Source organism: Cetorhinus maximus, chromosome 19 (assembly GCF_964194155.1).
Source record: "Cetorhinus maximus chromosome 19, sCetMax3.hap1.1, whole genome shotgun sequence".
NCBI classification, from domain to species: Eukaryota; Metazoa; Chordata; class Chondrichthyes; order Lamniformes; family Cetorhinidae; genus Cetorhinus; species Cetorhinus maximus.
The window spans coordinates 12129262-12149154 of NC_135897.1; the positions used below are offsets into that span (position 1 = coordinate 12129262).

A 19893-nucleotide genomic window follows, 5' to 3' on the forward strand; every position below is an offset into this window, starting at 1 on the left:
CAGACTTTACAGATTCCGAAAGGCTGGAACGATTCTTTGATTCTGAAGATGAAGATTTTGAGATCCTCTCGTTATAAAACAGGACCATTTTTGAGTTTAATTTCTCAAGAGCAAAGTGTTTGGTGATTCTCATGCAGCCAATATTCTGAAGGATTGGCAAATTGGCACAGGTTTCATGGATTCACATCATTACCATCAGTGCACTGGGATCCTCAGATGGTGCGCAATGTTCTGGTCCCCACTGAGAGGATATATCCTTCATCTGTGAGCTCAGATCATCCTGTAGACTATTTGATGACTAAATGCAAACCTGCCTCTGCTTTACCAACACATCATATTTATCATGTTCTTAAGCAACAGTTTTTTGTTGTACTTTAGAAGTGTATTTGGAGGACATCATTTGAAAGCTCCTAGGATTTTATCCAGCAGCTTGTTCATCAGCAGTCCTGCAGCAACGGAATGGTGTCCTGTTGGAGCATCAAGAAATAAAAAGGAAAATTGGACAAGATTGCAGGCAGCTTGGATTCTCTGCTCTGTCATGTCGACAAGAACTTGTGTTAAACCATCTCTCTTCATACTAAGTTGGATCCATTAAACCCGAGTTAGACAGAGAATTGTAGGTAAACCTCGGATTGTTAACGTTCTGGTATGGGAAGATTTTCCTTAAAGGGGTGTGACTACTGGCTTCCTGTATAATTGGGGTGATTCATTTCCTCTTAAAGGGGTATGACCAATTGCCTGTTAGCTTCTGCTCTCTTAATGGGCTTGAAACGCACCAATTTGACCAGTGTGTGGCAAGAAGAAAAAGCCACACTGTGGTTCACCCGTATTTAACGAGAAGGAAAGGCCACACTGTGGTTGACTATGTTTGGTGAGAAGGAAAGGTCATGCTGTCTTGTGGATCAATTATCATGTTCAGTTTTGTTCTGTTTATAAGGGCAGGTTTGGGAGGCAGAGAGAGTAGCTCAACAGTGCCACTACCACTAATCTTACAATTGTTTTTGGATCTTAATGTGTGTTGGACTTGATCCAAATTAAATAGAGGACCAAATGACATGCATCAGTCCTTTAGAGCAGGTTACTGAATCATAATCAGGGACATGAGCATAGTACAAGTCCCAGCCCTGTCTACTGGCTCCCAGTTTCACCATGCCTACATTTAGCTAATGGAGGTTAATGATGCTGATGAACAGATGGGCCCAGTTTGATGTCTGTCCCAATGTATTCTTTCTGACTATATTTGAAGAAGATCCTGCTATTGCTTTGGGGAGGAGGGGAGTGGTGACAGATGACTTAACTTCCAGTGGACTCCATATTCATTAGAAGGGAGGTTGTTTGCTGCTGTATTAAAGAGTAGAAATAGTAAAGCACAATAGTAAATAGTATTGGTTGCCATTAAACCCACAAAATATTTCAGTTAACCAGTTCATATAATTAACATATAAGAATATGAACTGTTTTAATTGTATGAAGTATACTTGCTGCTGTTGACATTGTGATTATATCAGATTATTGTTTTAATAACTTATCAATGCATAAAAACATTCAAGCAAATAAGTGTGTATTGGTGTGAGATGAAGAGAAGGGTAAAGAATATTACTACAACTTTAGATACTAAATTCTTTTAGTCAGTCCTCCCCAAGTTATTAACCTTTTTAGAAAAGAGGCTGGTGCTGGCTATCTGCCATGTTAATAGGGTTGCCATGGTTTTGTGTCAAGATTGACTGTGACAGCTTGTTTAATACAGGTGACAGTTAATGGGGATTTGGACATGTTCTCAACTTCATTGAAAAGGAAAGTACGATTATTGTGGAAAAGGGCCAATTCTGCCAGCCCACTTATAATTACTGTAAACTAGCACCTATTTTGAAGAGGCTGACAAATGGACTGCTGAAATTATAATGTATCTGAATAAATTGTTTAAAATAATGGAATAATAGTGGAACAGATTATATTTTGCTTTTGGCTGATGTGGGGAGACTGCATTCTCAACTTTCCTTTCTTCTTGACTGGCAGTTAGTTTCAACTGAACAAGTTTGAACCCGTGTTCAAAGTGCAGTTAGTTACTTGTAGAAGCCCCATACTTCCTATGGCCTGAAACCTGCAGTTATGTCTGCCACAGATTAACAGTTGCTGTGATATTTTGCACTAAAGACCCACCAACTCCACAAGTCTATAAATAACCATGTTTTTCAGCTTAAACTAATAGTTGAATTTACTTATACGTGAGGTAATTATGCCAGAACTGGAAGCAACACAGAAGGCAACACTCATTAGGGTTTCACACCTGCCAAGGCCTAAGCGAATGCTTCTTTGAACGTCAACTGGAACGAAACTCTGATAATTCAGCTCATTTAAAATGAGCTTTATCTCCTTCCTCAGTCTGCAAATTTGCATAAATTAACATTTCAAAAACTAGGAACAGAAGTAGCTCTTACTTAGGAACAGGGGTTGCCCTTACACCCCCTTGATCCTACTCCGACATTCAATTATATCCTAGCTGATCTGTACCTCAAATCCATTTATCCATATCCCTTAATACCCTTATCCTAGATAAATCTACCATTGAGTCTTGAAAGCTTCAGTAACTCCCAGCATCCACAATATTTTGGGGGAGAGAATTAGAGGTTTCCACTACCCTTTATGTGAAAAATTGTTTCCCAATTTCACTCCTAAATAGTCTAGCTCCAAGTTTTTAATGTTATGGCACTTTGTTCTCCACTCTCCCGCCTAGAGGAAATAGGTTCTCTGTATCTACCCTATCAAATCCTTTTATCATTTTAAACATCTTGATTAAATCACTCAGCCATCCAAACTCCAGAGAATACAAGCCAAGTTTATTTAACCTGTCTTCACAACTTAATCATTTAAACCCCTGGTATTTGGTGAATGTGTGCCGCCCCCCTTTCTTGAGGTGCGATACACTAAGTTGAACACACTACTTCAGATAGCTTCTGACTAAGACTGTACAACTGAAACAAATTCTTCCCTTTTGCATTTCAGCCTCCTTGCGATCATGGTCAATATTTCATTGCTTTTCTGACTGCTTTTTGTATCTGTGAACCAGTTTTCAGTGCAAACCAGCACCAACTAACCAACCACACAATCTCAAGGGGCGAGCCCAAAGAGAAAACTCAAAATTGAGGATGGGTTTGGGGGAATTCTCAAATTCCTCCCTGTTCCCTCAAGGTCATCTAACATATTGCAAGGAGACCACACTGAGTTTTGGATGACCACAAGTTTGCAGAGGGTAAAGTGTGGGAGGCCAGCCAGGAGTGCATTCTAATAATTAAGTCTAAGAGATAATTAGATGTGGATGAGGGTTTCAGCAACGGAAGAACTGAAGCAGGGTGGAGTCAGATGTTAGAGATGGAAATAAGTAGTCTCTGTGATGGCATGGATATGTGGTTTGGAAGCTTATCTTGGGGTCAGATATGACACCAAAGTTGCCAACGATCTTGTTCAGCCTCAAGACAGCTGCCAGGGAGAGGGATGGAGTCAGTGATGAGGTAGTGAAGCTTGTCGTGTGGACCAGTCTTTCCAATATTTAACTGGGGGAAATTTCTGCTCATCCAGTACTTGATGTCTGACAAAGCAGTCTTTCAATAGAGATAGTGAAGGGATCAAGAGGGGTTGTGGTGAGGTAAAGCTGGGTCTCAGCATTCGTGGAAACTGATGTGTTTTCAGATGATGTCTGCATATAAATGAGAAATAGGAAGAGGCCAAAGATAAATCCTTGTGGAAGGCCAGAGGGAAGAGAAGCCATTGGTGATTCTCCAGATGTGTGCAGTCTCATCCAGTTGAAAGATGGAGGAGAGGCGTCGTAGAGGGCTGTCAGTAATGCGAATGGATCAGAATGGGGCGTGGTCATGAGTGGAGTTCAACAAGGTACCATGTTTGGCGCAACACATTCATGTAAATCATTAATGAAAATTATTGACTTTTAATTTGCAGCTAATACCTTAATGTGAAGCACAGCCTAGTAATTCAAATCAAAATCTTTCTTTCCATTCTGTCATATTATTGGGAATAGGCTTATAGTTGGTTGCTACCCTTCAATATGATAAATGGTGTTGTGCCTTTGGGTTTGGAAAGGTTTAGGCACATTTCTAAAAATTAGTGGAACCTGTTAAAAGGTAACTAATTAAGAACCTGGGTAATAATTCATAAAAGCTTCACAAGCAGTGTGAGATGGAATTGGGGAAGATTTTAAATAGTATTACTAAGATCATCATGTATAAACCAAAGAGCACAATTTTGAGACCCTATGAGGGATATGTGGTGGATATAGATTTGCTACAGTCCTTTCGAAGCAAACTTGACAACTTCCAGAGTAAAGGTAGCACTATAGAGCTTATAGAGGGAAAGTTGCCAGTTACTGTAAGTCTCTTGGAACTTTAAGTTAGGAAATCTGAGGAACTTCCCAGAGTTCATCCTGAATTGGCTGTTTTTTTTTAACCCACAAAGGTTGCGCTGTCTGAACGGGATGTGTTTGATCCATTCTCCTTTACACACGTAAAAAATTTGCCCTAGTCAGGTACAAGAAAATGTGCTGCCTGTTTTCTCTAACCCTGTCAGCCTTTGGAAGACTCCATGTATTACACAGCTTACAAATATTGAACTCTCTGTGCAAAGGAGACTTTCCTTATTCATTCTCAGGTGAGCACCGCTGGCAAGGCCACCATTTATTGCTCATTCCTGACAGTCCTTGAGAAGGTGATGGTGAGCCATCTTCCTGAACCACTGCAGTCCACGTGGATGAAGGTACACCCACAGTGCTGCTAGTGTTTTCGAAATTTGATCCAGCAATAAGAAATTGTGTGATATGCTGAAGTTAGGATGATGTGTTACTTAAGTGGGTCTGTTCCCAAGCACCTTCTGCCTCTCTCCTATATGGTGCAGATCATTGGTTTTGGTAGCCTTGGTGATTTGCTGCAGCTCAGCCTGCAGCTATAATAAACATTTACTCCTTTCACCATTAGCGTAAGGTGATGTTTAGGCTGCCAGATAGTTTTGAAATTTTTGTGCTATTGCAGCTGCATCAATTCACTATTTCATCAAAATTCTGATTTGTGCCTTAGAGAATCAGGTGCCCACTCTAGCAGCCATGGCAATTACATGGCTGGGTCACTTCAGTTTCTGGTCAATGGTGGCCTGCCAGGATGCTGATAGTAAGGGACACAGCAATGGGGAGATGGCCATTACCTGTCATTTTTGGGGTGCTAATGGTGCTTATCAGCCCAAGCCTGCATATGGGCATGCACTGCTTCAGTATCTTAGAAGTGGCCAAAGTAACTGAACATTGTATTCATTAGTAAATATATCTACTTCTGATTAAGATGGGGAGGGGAAGTCACTGATGAAGCAGCTGAAGATGGTGAGGCCTAGGCCTTCTCCCTTTGGTTTTTTAACTGCCCATCATTCATGACTGGATATGGCAGGATTGCAGAATTTGACGATCCAAATGAGAGAGAAAAGGACTCCAAACAATGCCTAAGTCAGCACATTTATTCAAATCGAATTGAGCACTGTGTAAAAAGGAAAATTTCCAATGTTCATATCTACTCTATTGAGACAATAAGGATGTATCAGCCCAAGGGGAATAACAACCCCTGCCTAAGTGTTAAATTATTAGAATTGGCACCATCTTTCTTCCTCATTGGGATATATTTTACTTGAGGGGAATTAAATATCTCCTTAAATATCTGCCACTGTTCATCAACTGTCCTGTCTTGTAGTCTTTCTGCCCAGTCCACTAGGGCCAAATCTGCCCTCATACCTATGTAGCTACCTTTCTTTAACTCCAGAACACTAGTGTGGGACTCAAGTTTCTCGCTCTCAAACTGAACTTGAAATTCTATCATGCTATGGTCACTCTTCCCTAGAGGATCCTTTGAGATCATTAATTAATCCCATCTCATTACACAAAACCAAATCCAGAATAGCCTGCTCCCTGGTTGGTTCCACAACATATTGCTTCAACAAACAATCTCTAATACACTCTATGAACTTTCCCTCAAGGCTATCCTTGCCAATTTGATTAGTCCAGACTATATGCATATTAAAATCACCCATGATTATTGCCGTGCCTTTCTTACAAGCTCCTAGTATTTCCTGGTTTATACTGTGCCCTACTGCTGACCTATTGTTTGGGGACCTATAGATTACTCCCACCAGGGACTTCTTTCCCTTGCTAGTTCTTATTTACCACCCGGCCAATCTTTGTGTCATCCGCAAACTTACTAATCCTACCCCCCCACATAGTCATCTATGTCGTTTATATAAATCTCATTTCTTGAATACGTTTGGTTAACAAAATTCTATTATTCTCAAATTTGAAATTTAGAATTGATCTGGCATCATTTGCAGAAGAGAAATCTAAACTTCAACCTCCCTTTTTGTATAAGCATTTCCTAATTTCACTCTGGAGAGATCTGGCTTTAATTTTTAAAACTAGTCCCAGTCTCCCCAACCAGCAAAAAGAAGTTTCTATCTCTTACCTTTATTTCAAACTTCAATAAAGCCATCCCTTTACTTCCTAAATTCCAGGGCGAACAATCCTAGTTTCTGAAATGTCTCCTTGTAATTTAACCCTTAGTCCAGGTATGATTCTGGTAAATCTACACTGCGCTCCTGCCCAGTAGATCCTTCCCAGGAGCGTTCAGTTACTCCAGGTGTGGTCTTACCAAGGGCTTTGCATAGCTGTAGCATTACTTCTAGACTCCCAAATCTTGTATTCTAATGCCCTAAATATAAAGGTTAAGTTTTTGGGGTTTCAAAATCTAACTTTTCACTGCACTTAGCTTAGTTTGAGTCTGCCAGTCCTGTAGGTTACTGGCACAGTTTGATCCCTTTTTCCAGTGTGGGATGGAAATCAATGAAGCAAGTTCAGTCATGGAGAAAGAACCGATAACAATACAGACCCTGTGGAAAATTGTTAACTGGTCTCAACTCAGGGGTGCTCGTTACTGTCATTTACTGTAAACCCGCACTGGTTTAAGTTTCACAAGCAACATTGGCTCAAGGCAGGAGGAGGATGGGGAGCTCAGGAGGGAAAGGGTGTAGGACTAGCAGGAAGGTAAGGGAGGGGGGGATGGCTTGGGACGGGGTGTTCAAGGTGAGAGGAGCGCAAGGTTTTAGCTATTGGGTTTGATGCTGGAGTATCTGCTCCTCTTTGCTGTTTGGGATCCAGCACTGGGAAGTGGGATACCTGAAGATAATCAGATCTGGATGCGGAGCACCTTTCTAAATAACAATCAGAATCCATGCTCACTAATCACGAAAGCTAAAATGCTGGGTGCAGTTGAACTGCACTGCAACCTGAGTCAGTGTAGGAGTGAACTGAACAGGGAATGTTGGTGACCAAGATATAAATATTCAGTTTTATTTTTCTAATACTGCATGGCTTGTTTTCATAAAAAGGGACAAGACTATCCCATTCAAACATCCCCTTTAAATGCTTGGCGGCAGAAACAAGTTCTTTCTTAGCACCTGATGGAACATAGGTGAATTTGGAAACTGGAGTTGAAGGCAGTGACCAATATTCTCGTCAGACCTCCACATCCCCCAAATTTCTCATCCACTGTGCAGGAAAGAAGGATCTTATTTCCAGAGTTCTCCGATAGGCTCCTCGCTGGCTTTCTCTATGGTTTTCTTCACTTTAGACATTATCTCCTGGTGTAAATCTTCAATACTTTGAGAAGCATCTAATCTCTGTTTCATTAAAATAAAGTTAAAACATAGTTAAATTAGCTTTCAACTGGTCAATGTCGCAGAAAGTGTTTTCAGCGTTATTCCCATGGGTGACATCCCCCCACACTGTGTTCCCCCACCCCACTGAATTATTTTACTTCGTGGTAACAATGACACGCCCAAGGTCATTGATGCTCCACGTCTTCCTTTATAAAATTATGGCCCATCTCAGATATCCTGCCCATACCTGCCAATTTAGACTCTCGTCTTTCATCAGCTCTTCAAACTGTTGAAGCACCAGCTTCTGGAAGGTAAGGTTTTCGTACCGCTCATTGCCAAAGCCCCCTCGCTTCATGGCTATCGAAGGGTTAAGATGAAGGAAGAGGATTACATCAGGCTTTGGAATACCACTGTCTGGTTGTTTGCACCATTCCAGTGTGAAATCCTATTTGAGGAAGCAGTTCAAGTAACATTAGACAAGGAGGTGATTAGCACTCATTAATAAAACATCTTTCTCACGCAGACGGACAGTGACTTGATGATCCATAGTTTTGGACTGCCTCATAAGTAGAAACACCTTTCCTACATCTACCCTATCAAGCTCCTCTGTAATTTTAAAGACCTCCACCGGATCATCTTTGATGAAGTCTCAGCAAGCAGCTTTCCATCTTCTCACTGAAGTCTAAACAGATGTCAACAGTTTTCTTGTCAGTAAACTAACTCACTAACTCCTCTGTCCTGGCCAATATTTACCCCTCAACCAACATCACTAATTTGCACATTGCTATTTGAAAATTGGCTGCCGCGTTTCCCACATTACAACAATGACTTGCACTTCACTGGCTGTGAAGGATTTTGGGGACATCTTGAGGTTGTGAAAGGTGCAACACGAATGCAAGTCTGTCTTTCCCTTTGATCGGTATCTGTCTTTCTTTTTCCAAACCTTATCCTTCAGTTCTGAAGGTTACGCACCTCGTAATTTATCTTTTATAAAAGCAAAATTCTGATGAGACGTCATCTTGACCTGAAACATTAATTCTGTTTCTCTCCACAGATGCTGCCAGACCTGTTGTGTACTTCCAGCATTGGTTGTTAATCTATCTTGTTTTTGTGCAAATACCCAGCATTTGAAACAAGGCACCATATCAATCTTAAATATAAATTATCAGTTCCAACACAGTTCCCTGATCTTGTACGTGTTAGGGAAAAGTAGGAAGATGTGTCTGAAACCCCTTCACTAAAACTGGTTTACACATCTTACAGATATACTTTTCGCCTGCTGCTACTCATTTTGTTACTTACTGGTTTTGCACCTGTGAAGGCAACTCCAGAAAAAGCATATCTATCCAGGATTAGAGTGATCCCTTGCTGTAACTTCTCTTTAATCAGTGGCCTGGAACACAGAACAAGTAAATTATATGTCACAACAGTAAGCACAGTCCAATGATTCCAGGGAACCCACAGCAAACACATGTTTCAACAAGAGATCGTTCTGGTATTCTCCACCCATAAGTGTGAAGCCCCTTTTCCTGTATCACCAAGTTACATTTTACATAAAGACAAGAAGGAATGATAGAGTGGTTATGTTACTGGACTAATAACCCAGAGATCTGGTCTAATAACTCAGAGATCTGGTCTAATGCTTTGGGGAGACAGTTCAAATCAAGGTATTTGTAACCATCTTCAGACAGAAGTGTGGAGTGGATGGTCAATCTCGGCATTCTCCAGAAGTCTCCATCACAGATGTTAATGTGATTCACTACATGTGATATCAAGAAACAGTTGAAGGCGCTGGCTACAGCAAATGCAATGGGCCCTGACGACATTCTGGCAATAGTACTAAAGACTTGAGCTCCAGAACGAACTGTGCTGCTACACAAGCTTTTCCAATTCAGCTACAATACTGCCATCTACCCAACAAAATGGAAAATTACCCAGCTATGTCCTGTCCATAAAAAGCAAGACCCATCCAATACGGTCAATTACACCCCATCAGTCTACTCTCAATCAGCAGCAAAGTGATGGAAATTGTAATTGACAGTGCTATCAACTGGCACTCACTCAGCAATAACCTGCTCACTGATGCTCAGTTTGAGTTCTGCCAGGGCCTATCAGCTCCCGACCTCAATACAGTCTTAATCCAAACATGGCCAAAAAAGCTGAGTTCCAGAGGTGAGGCAAGAGTGGCTGTTTTTGATATCGAGACAAAGTTTGACCAACTGGGGCATCAAGAAGCCCTAGTAAAATTGAAGTCAGTTGGAATCAGGGAAAAATCTTTCCACTGGTCGGAGTCATGTCTAGCACAAAGAAAGATGGTTGTGGTTATTGGAGGTCAATCATCTCAGACATTACTGTATAAGTTCCTCAGGGTGGTGTCCTAGGCCAACCATCTTCAGCTACTTCAACAATGACCTTCCCTCCACCATAAGGTCAGAATGGTGATGTTTTCTGATGATTCTACAGTTTTCAGTTTAATTCATAACTCAGATACTTAAGCAGTTGTGCCCACATGCAGCAAGACCTGGATAACATTGGGCTGATAAGTTGGCAGGTAACAACCACATCATACAAGTGCCAGGCAATGATTAGCTCCAACAAAGGAGAACTTACCACCACCTTTTGACATTCAATGGTATCACCATGTCTCACCATCTCCCAACATCAAAATCCTGGGGGTCGGGGGAAAAGAGGGGGTCACCATTGGCTGGAAACATAACCAGACCAGCCACAAAAATACTGTAGCTACAAGAGTAGGTCAGAGGCTGGGAGTTCTACAGCAAAACACAAGTCAGCAGTGGTGATAAATACACCCCAGTTGCCTGGATGAATGCTGCTCCAACAATGCTCAAAAATCTCAACACCATCCAAGAGAAAGAATCCCACTTGACTGGCACCCAATCTACCACATTAAATATTCACTCCTTCCACCACTGATGCACAGTGGCAGCAGTGTGTACCAGCTACAAGATGCACTGCACAAGGCTCCTTTGACTATTCCTTCTAAACTTGCAACTTCCACCACCTAGGAGGACAAGGGCAGCAGATGCATTGGAACACCACCACCTGCATGTTCTCCTCCAAACCACACACCATCCTGACTTGGAACTATAATTACTGTTCCTTCATTGTCACTGGGTCAAAATCCTGGAACTCCCTCCCTAACAGCACTGTGGGTGTACCTACACCACATGAACTGCAGCAGTTCAAGAAGGCAGCTCACCACCACCTTCTCAAGGGCAATTAGGGATGGGAAATAAATGTTGGCCTAACCAGTGACACCCATATCCTGTAAACAAATAAAATTAAAAGCAACTGGATTCTATAATGTGTCGATCCAAACCAATCCCAATTATACTTCAAGCTAGGAGTGGAAGGCAACCAGAACAGAATAACTGATCCAAAAGTGTGCTTTTACCCAACACTTTGCAACATGCACTCCCTAGAGAGAAAGTCTCCAAATTTACATTCTGAAACAAAGTGCCTTAGGAATCCCTTACACTCGTTCCCATCTGTTGGCAGCAAACAGCAGATGCACAGTGTGATCATTCAGGTTATTCTTCTTCTCCAGGTATAAGCTGATCAAGTGGCCAATTTCAGTCCCTCTGTCTGAAAACAAATGAGACACTGATCAGGGTTGTCCACTGCCATGTTTTCATTCAAGAACATCAACTTGCATTTATATAGCACCTTTAATGTAGCGCAACAGCTTCACAGGAGTGTTAGGAAATAAAATTTGACACCAAGCATCATGCGGGGTGATGTGTTAAGATAAGTGCCCAAATGTTTGGTCAAAGAGGTAGGTTTTAAGGAGTGTTTTAAAAGAAAATAACGGTAGAGAGGTTTAGGGAGGGAATTCTAGAACTTGGGGCCTTGACAGCTGAAAGCATTGTCACCAATGGTGAAGCAAAGGAAATCAGGAATGTGCAAGAGATCAGAATTGTGGAAGCACAAAGATTGCATAGGGTGGAGGGGATTACAGAGACAGAGAGAAACGTTGCCACAGAGGGATTTGAAAGCAAGGATGATAATTTTAAAATTGAGGCATTGTCAGACCGGGAGGCAGTGTAAATCTGGGCACAGTACGATGAGCCAACAGGATTTGGGGAGGGTTTGGACAACATGGTTGTGGATGAACTCAAGTTTACAGAGGGTGCAAGGTGGAAGACCGACCAGGAGAGCATTGGAATAGTCGAGGCTAGACACAACAGAAGAACGGATGAGGGTTTCAACAGCAGTTAAATCAAGGTAGGGTGAAGATAGATTATGTTACTGACATTCAGCAACAGTTCCGCAGCATTACCCAGGTATTCTCATTCTCATCATGGCTCTCTATACAGACAGTAACTCTAGCAAATATATGTTAAAAGCACAAATTAATCTTAATATTAATGTCCAAAAAAGCCTGTGATTGGAGATAGAAACAGAAAATGCTGGAAATACTCTGCAGGTCTGGTTGCTTCCATGGAGAGGGAAACAGAGTTAATGTCTCAGATCAATTACCTTTAATCTGAATTGCAGTGAAGGCGAAGGTAACAGAAGAAGAACTCAGTGTTGTGCCAAGTTCAAAATTCATTGAATTTGGGGGTGTAAGGGGACAATGCTACAGCCTTTTCTAAGAACAAATTGTTCAGAGTCAAAGGGGATATTGTGAATACAGGGCAAGGAGTGAGTTTGGAAAATGGAATGGGTCCAGAGGAAAGTGAATAGAAAGGAGGATCTGAAGGGGTGTTGGTACCCGTGAGTTGTTGAATCTGGTGATCATTCAGACCTGAAAGGAAGAAAACAAATTTTGTTGTTAAAGTGCTGGATGAGACGAAGGAGGAAATGAAACTGTGGACCAGAACAACTTTGAGATAGAGTGAGTTGGTGTTGCTGAAGAGAGGTTGAGAGTGTGTACATGGTGGCATTGCATGTGGATTGACAGCGAGAACAGAAGTCCGAGGAAGGCCAGGTATCTTGGAGATATTGGTAATTGTTGGTGGGGCCGAAACACAGAGTGAAATTTCAGTAAGAATCCACGTGGAATAAATCAGAGCTGGAGACGGTTGCTAAGAAAGGGGATGTGACTGTGAAAGCAAGTTTTGTAAATACTTGACCAACATGAGGAGGGATATAGAAAGCAATGAAGGCTAACAAGGTAGAAGAGACAAACAGAAATCCTGGAAAGAAGATCACAACTTCTTCAAGCATTCCTGGAAGAGGAGTGGCAGTGAATCAAACACAAATACAAAAATAAAATACCACAAGTGCTGAAAATCTGAATTAGAAACAGAAAATTCTGGTCAGGCAGCATTTGTGGAGAGAGAAACAGAGTTCACGTTTCAGGTCAATGACCTTCCATCAAAGCTGGACATCGTTCCTCCCTGTCTTAACTTGTCTTAACTCACTGGGGATAATGCGCCGTAATATCAAGCCCCACTGTTCCCCAGGCCACAACAAATGTGAAAAAGTTTGATCAAACCACCAGATTTCCCCAATTCTACCTGTTTAATTTATGTTACCAGAATACGAGCACTAGGTTTGTAAACTTAATAAGTAAGTAACTGTTTATAGAACAGTCATTAACCAATGGCAAAAGAAATAAATATGAACTGCTAATTTCTAACTCTATAATAATCGAAACTCTTCCTCTTCTTAAATCCCTACACACACGCACGACACATAAGACACACAAAACATCGATTTTAAGGGTGGAATAAAACAGTTCAATAGCACCAATCTGGAGTACAGGATTCGATGGGTTGATTTTGATTGATATCTTCCAAATTCCTTTCAGTTCTTGTTGATGACACAAGGTGGTCTTACAGCACTTTCAGTATTTAGTTCACTGGTTGAGCATTTGCTTTTCAATGTCTCTAACAGTGATTTTCCCCACGGCCTCTTGACAGGGGTTTTCAGAGAGAGTAGGTTATAGAGATATGAGAAGAAAAGCCAGCTAGCTATTATTGTGAAATTACTGGAAGCTTCCACACACAGGAGAAAGAAGTTTTAGGTCTTGTTCTTCTCACACAAAACCGGTCACCTGGTCAGGAGCCAATTAAAACACTGTTGCCAGGCAACTCCCCTGGTCCAGGACTTCCAGCACCACCATGTCCATCATGGCACGCTCCGTTTCAGGACCACAACATTTTATATATCTCACATCCTGTTCCAGTGGACATGTCTTTCAACCTGCAGCCATTGTAATTTTAATCCCCGGTCCAACAGAAAGTAAAAAGATATGTCTCTTACAAACTCTTCATAATCTTTAACTCAGTAACATTGAAAAACATTCCAAGGTGATGTAGAAATCTGAAGAAAGTTATAAAACTCATTCCAAACTGGTGTTCCACCATCCCTTAAGCACCCAACATGCTTCACCTTATCCTCCTCTTCTGCTTGCAGTATTAACAAAAAAACATCTTTCTGCAGGTGAGAAGGTCCAGAGAAATAAATATCTGTGTGGGCATGGACTATTAATGATGGTGTGTTACAATACATTCATACTTTATAACAAGTAACTACACTCCAGAAATACTGCATTGGCTATAAAACACTTTGTAACATTCTGAGGTCGTGAAAGGAGCTAGATAAATGCAAGTTTTCCTCTCTTTTCTTCTGTTGTTTTGCCAAGTAACTTTTTGCCAAGTAATTTATCAGTTAAGTACAAATTGCCACCTCCACTCCCAAAACCAACATAATTAGAACAGCTTAAATTTTCACAAAGTGGGTGGATTATTGATCAAGTGCCAATCACACTTTATAAATAAATCCCAAAGGAAATTTTAGTTCTAGGTTACTTAGTTTTCTAACTTTATGTTAACTCCAGTTAAACAATATCGGGCCACAGAGATCAGAGATTCCAGTCTCTGCTGAGTCAGTCCTTTCAGGACAGGAAAGGGCCGAGGAATTCGAAATACACTAAGCAAACAAGCAGCCCAAAATCGCAGGGAACAGCCGGGGGTTGCCATCCCAGCCCAGTGATTCCTGCTTGGCCCAGTACACCGGAGACACTCCATGGGTTCGCTGGTGGAGCTCCATCAGAATCAGGAGAAAATAAATGAACTGAATGGGGGTGGGGGTGATGAGGAGGGGTGGGGGTGATGAGGAGGGGTGGGGGTGATGAGGAGGGGTGGGGGTGATGAGGAGGGGTGGGGGTGATGAGGGGTGGGGGTGATGAGGAGGGGTGGGGGTAGGGGTACCGGGATGGGGGAGGGGTGGGGGTAGGGGTACCGGGATGGGGGAGGGGTGGGGGTAGGGGTACCGGGATGGGGGAGGGGTGGGGGTAGGGGTACCGGGATGGGGGAGGGGTGGGGGTAGGGGTACCGGGATGGGGGAGGGGTGGGGGTAGGGGTACCGGGATGGGGGAGGGGTGGGGGTAGGGGTACCGGGATGGGGGAGGGGTGGGGGTAGGGGTACCGGGATGGGGGAGGGGTGGGGGTAGGGGTACCGGGATGGGGGAGGGGTGGGGGTAGGGGTACCGGGATGGGGGAGGGGTGGGGGTAGGGGTACCGGGATGGGGGAGGGGTGGGGGTAGGGGTACCGGGATGGGGGAGGGGTGGGGGTAGGGGTACCGGGATGGGGGAGGGGTGGGGGTAGGGGTACCGGGATGGGGGAGGGGTGGGGGTAGGGGTACCGGGATGGGGGAGGGGTGGGGGTAGGGGTACCGGGATGGGGGAGGGGTGGGGGTAGGGGTACCGGGATGGGGGAGGGGTGGGGGTAGGGGTACCGGGATGGGGGAGGGGTGGGGGTAGGGGTACCGGGATGGGGGAGGGGTGGGGGTAGGGGTACCGGGATGGGGGAGGGGTGGGGGTAGGGGTACCGGGATGGGGGAGGGGTGGGGGTAGGGGTACCGGGAACGGGGAGGGGTGGGGGTACCGGGAACGGGGAGGGGTGGAGGTACCGGGAACGGGGAGGGGTGGAGGTACCGGGAACGGGGAGGGGTGGAGGTACCGGGAACGGGGAGGGGTGGAGGTACTGGGATGAGGGTTGGGGGAGGGGATGGAGGGAGGGGTTGGGGATTGGGGGAGGCGTTGGTGCGGTGGAGGGGGTACCGGGATGGGGGAGGTGTGGGGGTGGAGGGGTCGGGGCACTGGGATGGGGGGGGAGGGGTGGTACCGGGAAGAGGGTTGGGGGGGGGGGGGGGTTACCTGGATGGGGGTTGGGGGAGGGGAGGGGGTACCGGGATGGTGGTTGGGCGAGGGGAGGGGTGGGGGTACCAGGATGGGGGCGGGGGTACCTGGATGGGGGAGGGTGAGGGTACCGGGATGGGGGAGGGGGAGCAGTGGGGGGTACCGGGATGGGGTGGGGTGGGGGTACCGAGATGAGGTGGGGATGGAGGTACAGGGATGAGGGAGGGGCGGGGGTACCGGGAAGGGGGTTGGGGTACCGGGAAGGGGGTTGGGGGAGGGGAGGGGGTACCGGGATGGGGGTTGGGGGAGGGGGTACCGGGATGGGGGTTGGGGGAGGGGAGAGGGTACCGGGATGGGGGTTGGGCGAGGGCGTGGATACCGGGACGAGGGTTGGGCGAGGGCGTGGATACCGGGACGAGGGTTGGGCGAGATCGAGGGTACCGGGACGGGGGTTGGGCGAGATCGAGGGTACCGGGACGGGGGTTGGGCGAGATCGAGGGTACCGGGACGGGGGTTGGGCGAGATCAAGGGTACCGGGACGGGGGTTGGGCGAGATCGAGGGTACCGGGACGGGGGTTGGGGGAGGGCGGGGCTGGGCTACCGGGATGGGGGATGGTTCTACCTGGGATGGGGGTATCGGGATGAGGATGGGGGGAGTGGTGGGGGTACCTGGATGGGGGTATAGGGATGAGGATGTGGGAAGTGGTCGGGGTACCAGGGTGGAGGTATCGGGATGAGGATGGGGGGAGTGGTAGGGGTACCTGGATGGGGGAGTGGGATGCAGGAGGGGTGATGAGGAGGATTGGGGGTACCGGGGTGGAGTGGAGTGGGGGTACCAGGATGGGGGAGGGGTCGGAGTGCCGGTATGGGGGAGGGGTAGATATACCGGGTTGGGGGAGGGGATTGGGGGTGGAGGGGGTACCTGGATGAGGGTTGGGGGAGGGGAAGGAGGGAGGGGATGGGGGTTGGGGGGAGGGGATGGGCAAGGGGTGGGGATACCGGAATGGGGAGGGGTGGGGATACCGGTTGAGGATTGGGAAGGAGGTACCGGGATGGGGATTGGGGGAGGGCTACTGGGATGGGGGAGGGGTCGGGGTACCGGGATGGGGAGGGGTGGGGGTACCGGGATGGGGAGGGGTGGGGTGGGGGTACCGGGATGAGGGTTGGAAAGGGGGTACCGGGATTGGGGGTACTGGGATGGGGGTTGGGCGAGGGCGATGGGTGGGGGTACCAGGACGGGGTTGAGCGAGGGCGTGGGTACCGGGATGGTGGTTGGGCGAGATCAAGGGTACCGGGACGGGGATTGGGCGAGTGGTGGGGGTACCGGGACGGGGGTCAGGCGAGATCGAGGGTACCGGGACGGGGGTTGGGCGAGGGATGGGGGTACCGGGACTGGGGTTGGGGGAGGGCGGGGCTGGGGCTATCGGGATGGGGGAGGGGTGGGGCTACCGGGATGGGGGATGGTTCTAACTGAGATGGGGGTATTGGGATGAGGATGGGGGGAGTGGTGGGGGTACCAGGATGAGGGTATCGGGATGAGGGTTTGGGAAGTGGTGGGGGTACCGGGATGGGGATGGTGGAAGTGGTGGGGGTACTGGGATGAGGATGGGGGGAGTGGTGGGGGTACTGGGATGGGGATATCGGGATGGGGATGGGGGAAGTGGTGGGGGTACTGGGATGAGGATGGGGGAAGTGGTGGGGGTACCTGGATGGGGATATCGGGATGGGGATGGGGGAAGTGGTGGGGGTACTGGGATGAGGATGGGGGAAGTGGTGGGGGTACCTGGATGGGGGTATCGGGTTGAGGATGGGGGAGTGGTAGGGTTACCGGGATGGAGTTTGGGGGTACCGGGGTTGGGGGGAGGGGTGTGGGTACCAGGACTGGGGTTGGGGAGGTGGGGAGTGGGGTTACCGGGATAAGGGTTGGGGAGGTGGGGGTACCGGGGTTGGGGGGAGGGGAGGTGGGGGATGGGGTTACCAGGATGGGGGTTGGGGAGGTGGGGGATGGGGAGGTGGGGGATGGGGTTACCGGGATAGGGGTTGGGGTGGTGGGGGATGGGGTTACCGGGACTGGGGTTGGGGAGGTGGGGAATGGGGTTACCGGGATGGGGGTTGGGGAGGTGGGGGTACCGGGGTTGGGGGGAGGGGTGTGGGTACCGGGATGGGGGTTGGGGAGGTGGGGGATGGGGTTACCGGGATAGGGGTTGGGGAGGTGGGGGATGGGGTTACCGGGATAGGGGTTGGGGAGGTGGGGGATGAGGTTACCGGGATAGGGGTTGGGGAGGTGGGGGATGGGGTTACCGGGATAGGGGTTGGGGAGGTGGGGGATGGGGTTACCGGGATAGGGGTTGGGGAGGTGGGGGATGGGGTTACCGGGATAGGGGTTGGGGAGGTGGGGGATGGGGTTACCGGGATAGGGGTTGGGGAGGTGGGGGATGGGGTTACCGGGATAGGGGTTGGGGAGGTGGGGGATGGGGTTACCGGGATAGGGGTTGGGAGGTGGGGGATGGGGTTACCGGGATAGGGGTTGGGGAGGTGGGGGATGGGGTTACCGGGATAGGGGTTGGGGAGGTGGGGGATGGGGTTACCGGGATAGGGGTTGGGGAGGTGGGGGATGGGGTTACCGGGATAGGGGTTGGGGAGGTGGGGGATGGGGTTACCGGGATAGGGGTTGGGGTGGTGGGGGATGGGGTTACCGGGACTGGGGTTGGGGAGGTGGGGAATGGGGTTACCGGGATGGGGGTTGGGGAGGTGGGGGTACCGGGGTTGGGGGGAGGGGTGTGGGTACCGGGATGGGGGTTGGGGAGGTGGGGGATGAGGTTACCGGGATAGGGGTTGGGGAGGTGGGGGATGGGGTTACCGGGATAGGGTTGGGGAGGTGGGGGATGGGGTTACCGGGATAGGGGTTGGGGTGGTGGAGGTACCGGGGTTGGGGGGAGGGGTACCGGGGTTGGGGGGAGGGGTACTGGGGTTGGGGGGAGGGGTGGTGGAGGGATCGGGAGATGCAAAGGTAGGGGGATGCGGCCGTAAGGGGAAGTGGGCGGGATAGAGTGTGTGGAGACGGGGATCAGAAAGAAGCCGCCGCTCCTGATGCCTTACCCGGGAACCGCAGCACCTCGGCGGCTTGGCCTTGCTGCCGCAGAGCCTCCTGCAGCTTCCGACACTGGGTGCTTTTCCCAGACCTATCCATCCCCTCCAGCACAATCAGAGCCCCGCGCTTGGCCGCCATCAGAGCCGCGCAAATAGAGCTCTGCACCCATTGGCTAATGTCCTGACAAGCCGAGCACCCATTGGCTACCGTCCAGAAACAGGCCATTGGCCAGCTCCCTGTCAGACCGTGCACCCATTAGCTACCGCTCGGCGACAGGCCGAGCACCCATTGGATCGACAGTGCTGGCACTCATTGGCTGGCAGCAAAAGACTAGGCTACCAACTAACACAAAAACAGAATTACCTGGAAAAACTCAGCAGGTCTGGCAGCATCGGCGGAGAAGAAATCAATTAACGTTTCGAGCCTTCATGGCCCTTCGGCAGAACTGAAGCATAGTTAGGAGACGGGAGAAATATAAACTGGTTTAAGAGGGAGGGAGGGAGGGAGGGAGGGACGTTGAGGGTGTGGTGATTGTGGAGATGAGCAGATAATCAAAAGATGTCACAGACAAAAGGAACAAAGGGGTGTTGAAGGTGGTGATATTTGTCTAAGAAAAGCGCTAATTAAGAATGGATGGCAGGACACTCAAGGTACAGCTCTAGTGGGGGTGGGGTGGACAGACTAACAAGGTTTTAGTTTTAGATTTAAAAATAATGGAAATAGGTGGGGAAAGAAGAATCTATATAAATTATTGAAAAAAAAAGGGGGGGAGAGAAACGGGGTGGGGATGGGGGGGAGGGGGAGTTTAAGATCTAAAGTTGTTGAATTCAATATTCAGCCCGGAAGGCTGTAAAGTGCCTAGTCGGAAGATGAGGTGCTGTTCCTCCAGTTTGCGTTGGGCTTCACTGGAACAATGCAGCAAGCCAAGGACAGACATGTGGGCAAGAGAACAGGGTGGAGTGTTAAAATGGCAAGCGACAGGGAGGTTTGGGTCTTTCT

General features: G+C 47.7%; 2 protein-coding genes across 4 annotated transcripts in view; one reads left to right on the forward strand and one right to left on the reverse strand.

The window, feature by feature from the left end:
- atg4b (autophagy related 4B, cysteine peptidase) overlaps positions 1 to 1929 on the forward strand; it is a 46190-nt gene extending 44261 nt beyond the window's left edge. For all 3 annotated transcript variants that reach the window (XM_078563510.1, XM_078563508.1, XM_078563509.1), the window contains one exon: positions 4 to 1929. In XM_078563510.1, the coding sequence (XP_078419636.1) occupies positions 4 to 77 (74 nt within the window). In that variant the 3' untranslated portion in view covers positions 78 to 1929. The remainder of the gene's footprint in view (positions 1 to 3) is intronic.
- A 5426-nt stretch (positions 1930 to 7355) lies between these two features.
- On the reverse strand, positions 7356 to 19191 carry dtymk (deoxythymidylate kinase (thymidylate kinase)). The gene is made up of 5 exons (XM_078563512.1): positions 18903 to 19191; positions 11190 to 11298; positions 8995 to 9085; positions 7940 to 8137; positions 7356 to 7713 (listed from the first exon to the last, which is right to left on the reverse strand). The coding sequence occupies exons 1-5, from the start codon at positions 19117 to 19119 to the stop codon at positions 7603 to 7605; spliced, it is 726 nt and encodes a 241-aa protein (XP_078419638.1). The 5' UTR covers positions 19120 to 19191; the 3' UTR covers positions 7356 to 7602.
- Positions 19192 to 19893: the final 702 nt, after the last annotated feature.

Bases quoted from the DNA above. Each gene is read 5' to 3' on its own strand.
- dtymk (XM_078563512.1), bottom strand. From the start codon at position 19,119: ATGGCCTGTTTCTGGACGGTAGCCAATGGGTGCTCGGCTTGTCAGGAC. The intron at 9,086-11,189 runs GTAAGGGATTCC...TCTGTGTTCCAG, and splicing joins GCCAACAGATGGGAACGAGT to GCCACTGATTAAAGAGAAGT. The intron at 8,138-8,994 runs GTAAGTAACAAA...TTCCTCAAATAG, and splicing joins CCTTCACAGGTGCAAAACCA to GATTTCACACTGGAATGGTG.